We start from the raw sequence: 4,430 nt of genomic DNA, 5'->3' as shown, positions 1-4,430 counted from the left end.
GTTTTATTGGCCGACGTTTGTGAATGATGTAGTAGAGTTTGTGAGAAAGTGTGATCGTTGCCAACGGACCGGCAACATCTCATCCAAGGATGAGATGCCCCAGAATCCTATTCATGTGTTGGAAGTCTTCGACGTTTGGGGCATTGATTTCATGGGACCGTTTCCATCTTCGAGTGGGAATCGGTACATCCTCGTTGCGATTGACTACGTTTCGAAGTGGGTGGAAGCTCAAGCTTTACCTATGAATGATTCACGAGTGGTGGTGAGGTTTTTAAAGAAGTTATTCACGCGATTTGGTACTCCATCTTTGAGTGGGAATCGGTACGCACCGCTTGTCTACAACGTATCATCCGCAAATGAGCGGTCAAGTGGAAAACGCGAATCGAGGAGTGAAGAGAATTCTAGAGAAAACGGTAGGGAAGAGTAGAAAGGATTGGTCCGACAAGTTGGACGATGCATTATGGGCATTCCGCACCGCCTATAAGACGCCACTAGGTACGACACCGTTTATGATCGTTTATGGGAAAGCATGCCATTTGCCGGTCGAGCTAGAGCATAGGGCTCTTTGGGCACTCAAAACGGTGAATCTTGATTTAACCGAGGCCGGTAGGAAACGATTTTTCCAAATTCATGAGTTGGAGGTGCTTCGTGACGCCGCGTATGATCGTTCGTGGAGCATCAAGGAAAAGTCGAAAGCTTTGCATGATAGAAGGTTACGAAAGTTGAAAGAATTTCAAGTGGGTGATCAAGTGCTTTTATTTAATTCAAGATTAAAATTGATTGCCGGAAAGTTGAAGTCGAGATGGTCCGGGCCGTATGTCGTGAAGGAGTTTTTCCCCTACGGTACCGTGGAGTTGTTTGATGAAGACAAGTCGAATTAGTGGAAGGTTAATGGACATCGGTTGAAACACTACTTAGGGGGTCCCATCGACACCACCGAAGAGGAAACCGTTCCTCTTTCAGACCCGCCTAGCACCGTGTCGTAGTTTCTCGAGTGAAAACTCGAGTGTATAGTTTGTACATTGAGTCGTTGTTCGTGTCGTGTCGTTAAGTTTAGTGGTTTGTGTGTTTTTGCGTCTTTTTCATAGTTTTGCGTATTTTTGCGTCTTTTGTGCATCGTAAGTATTTTTGCAGGTTCCATCACCTCCACGTAGGCGAAATCAACAAACGAGCAGCTTTCAAGGTACGTTTAACATTAAAATCGACAAAATAAGTGCAGGGGGCATTTTGGGAATTAAATAAAATCAATCTAAGCTGAAACTGCTGTTGTTGTCAAAACTCAGCTGCTGTTTGCAGTCCAGGCGGCCCGCGTAGACTTCATGTCTAGTTAACGCGGCCCGCTTGGGCTTAAAAGACTTTTAAAATCATTAGCGCGACGCGGCCCGCCTATACTTAGCTTCTTCCTTAGGCGGGCCGCATGAGCGTTGTATGTCGTTAACATCAGAAAAGCCCCAAATTTGAATCATCTGAAACCCTAACTTTCTACCCACTTCTTCTCCGGCGACGTTAAACCCATCACCACCACTTATCACCGCCCTTTGCCACCACCTTCAACCAACCCCTTTTCTTCACTATTAAACCCCGTACCCACCGCCATTCCCTTTACCACCACCCTTTACCACCGATTCATCCACCACTGACCACCATCATCCGCCACTATGAAAGTCTCCACCACTACCTGTATTTTCGCATTCATTTGTTCAAGACGTCGAGTTAAAGGTATGTAACCTGCAATTTATTTTTATTTTTATTGAGTGACTGTTATTGTGTTAAGTCTGTGTTTGAGTCTGTGGTGGATCAGTAGAGTAGTGGTGTTGAGTCTATTTGTTTTGTTATCAGTTGAGTCTGTAGGTTTTTGTTCGAGTCAGGTCCACAGTAAGTCTATGTCTCAGGTTTGTTTTTCTTGTCGAGTCTGTTTTGCTGGCGGGTTTGTGTGGAGTATTTGTCTGGTTTTTGTCGACGCAATGTTATATCACCAGGTTATGTTTGAGGTTGTTTAAGAGTCAGTTGATATCTCGCGGGGTTGAAAACATTTGTGTTTTAGGAAGTTGCCATTTCAAGTCCACCATGAGTTATATTTGGGTCTATCGAGTTGATAAGATATGTGCCAGCCTGTTTTAGGATTTTGTAAGGGTACGGGTGGATTGGGATACTTATATAATGTTGCTGATTGTTTGGGTGAAACCGTTTGCGTTTGTTTGTTTGATTGATTTGAGCGGCGTTCGGATGGGATAGTGATAGAAAAAAAAAACAAGAAGGGTGGTGGTTTTGTTTGAATGATAAATTTTATACGGTTTAGGTTTTAAAACGGGCGACGGGGTCGGTTGGGTTTAATTTGATTGGTTTTGAATTTTGCGGACGATTGTCTTGGCATAATAAAAACTCAAGTGTGGGGAAGCGAGTTGCGCGTTTTCACTTTAAAAGAGGATTTTTCACTAAATATATGCGCCTAGTTTCCGTTGCTTCCACGCTTACGCTTAGTTAGACGTTTTGTCGGCACTTGGATTGCTCGAGGGCGAGCAAAGTGCCGGAAGGGGGTAAAAGTGTAAATTTTGTATATTGTGTGTCAAAGTTTCTAGTTTTGCGTCCTTAGCGTCCGTTGGTCTCGTTTTGAGTCTTTTGAGTCTTGTTTAGTGCCGTTGTGCGTCGAATCATCATCGCTTGATTACTAAACCACTTCGCTCGTACTCAATCTCCATTCGGGCAAAGTTCGGTTTGTTTTCAAGTCGTTTTGCGATAAGTCACTTGTTTCGAACAACGGACGCTAACGAAATGCTATACGGCCGTCGTTTGAATATATATTATTATATTATTATTTTATTAAAAAATCATAAAAATTTCAAAAATTCATAAAAAATCAGAAAAATTCTTAAAAATTCCAAAAAAAAATTAAAAAACTAAAAAATACCAAAAATAGTTTGTGCGTTCACCTGTTTTGCGCGTTTATTGAATTGTTTGAACAGGATGTCAGGTGAAGGTTCTTCTTCGGGTACGAAGCGCAAGAGGCGCGGGTCTGCTAAAGCTGCTGAGGAGCAGCCGGCTGATACACCACTCAGGGTGGTTGAGTATAGGGATGAGGGGACCCCACGTGGACAGAGTGTGAGGCTATGGGATAGCCCATTGCTGCGGTTTGTTTTAGGGACGGCTGAGTATATGAGGTTTGATATTATTAAGAAGGTGAAGCTGCTAGAGTTCAGGAGGATAGATTGGGATTTAGTTGGATGATTAGGGCAGGTTGAGAGGCTGCAGGAGCTATTAGGGCCCAAGTTTAGGATGGCGTTGGATTGTGATGCACCACAATACTATGAGCTTACATTGGAGTTTCACTCTACATTTCAGTATAGGCATCACGGAGGGTTTGATAAGCCGGATGTAGTCTCGTTTGTTTTAGGAAAGAAGATCTTTAACATGACATTACACAGTTTGAAGAGGCGATTGGGTTTTATTCACGACAAGAGGTCGAGGCTGAGGAGTTTAGGGGTTTGCTGAGAGAGGTAGTGTCAGAGAGGTAGGATTATTGTGTGTTGAGAGAGGATTTAGCGAGGTTTTGGCGCACTATTGCTATTTCACAATTTTCAAACAACATGGTGGCGTCTGATATCAGGGATCCTCTTTATCGGTTTGTGCATAAGATATTGGCAGCTACATTGATAGGCAAGCATGAGGGGGATAACAAAGTAAATCAGCATAGTTTGTTTTGTTTGATGTGCATGGTTGAGCGTCGGCCAGCGAATCTGGCGAGTATTCTGGCTTGGTCGATGGTGAGGCCGAAGAAGGGTGGAGTGAAGTCGAGGTTGTATGGAGGGCCGTACATTACGAGACTAGTAGAGAGATTGGGAGTTTTCGATGATTATCCTGCTGAGAGGATGCACACAGGACCAGCTCCATAACTCATGGGGCTAAATAGTTTCCACCAGGCAGGGATTATCACACATGATAATCTGTGACACCCCATGAAAACCATACAACTTAACTAGCTTCCTTATTGAGTACGTGCTAAATTTCGGGACGAAATTTCTTTCAACTTGGGGATAATGTGACAACTTGTAATTTAGAACCTCTCGTAATACTTTGATGTAACTTGTATGGATTATATGTGATTGTGTGATACATAGTTTAAATGAAATGTTATGTTTGTGTTATGTGATTTTGTGTAATGATTGTATATAATGTAACCACACAACTTTAACCCGATCGCACAAGCCCATGTTGGGCCGAACATCTCATCCTTGTCACACTTTCCACTCGGTCCACTATGATTGAACCCGAAACCAAATGGGCAGCCCATGATGGGTTCGGCCACTCACCTTTTTAAACTAAGACACAACCCTTAGGGGCTTTTGTTTCCTCATTGTTTGTAAAACACTCAAAACATACACCAAAACCTACTCTCTCCTTCTCTCCTTTGAAGACCGGCGGCAGCCCCCCTC

The 4,430-nt window shown here is 43.3% G+C and overlaps 1 protein-coding gene across 1 annotated transcript; it reads left to right on the top strand.

The window, feature by feature from the left end:
* Positions 1-509: 509 nt before the first annotated feature.
* On the top strand, positions 510-881 carry LOC110907396. Its single transcript, XM_022152387.1, has one exon. It carries the CDS (start codon positions 510-512, stop codon positions 879-881), a length of 372 nt encoding a protein of 123 aa, XP_022008079.1.
* The last annotated feature ends 3,549 nt before the right edge of the window (positions 882-4,430 follow it).

The sequence above is a fragment of the Helianthus annuus genome, chromosome 4, assembly GCF_002127325.2.
Source record: "Helianthus annuus cultivar XRQ/B chromosome 4, HanXRQr2.0-SUNRISE, whole genome shotgun sequence".
NCBI classification, from domain to species: Eukaryota; Viridiplantae; Streptophyta; class Magnoliopsida; order Asterales; family Asteraceae; genus Helianthus; species Helianthus annuus.
This window is presented reverse-complemented; position numbering and strand designations above follow the sequence as displayed.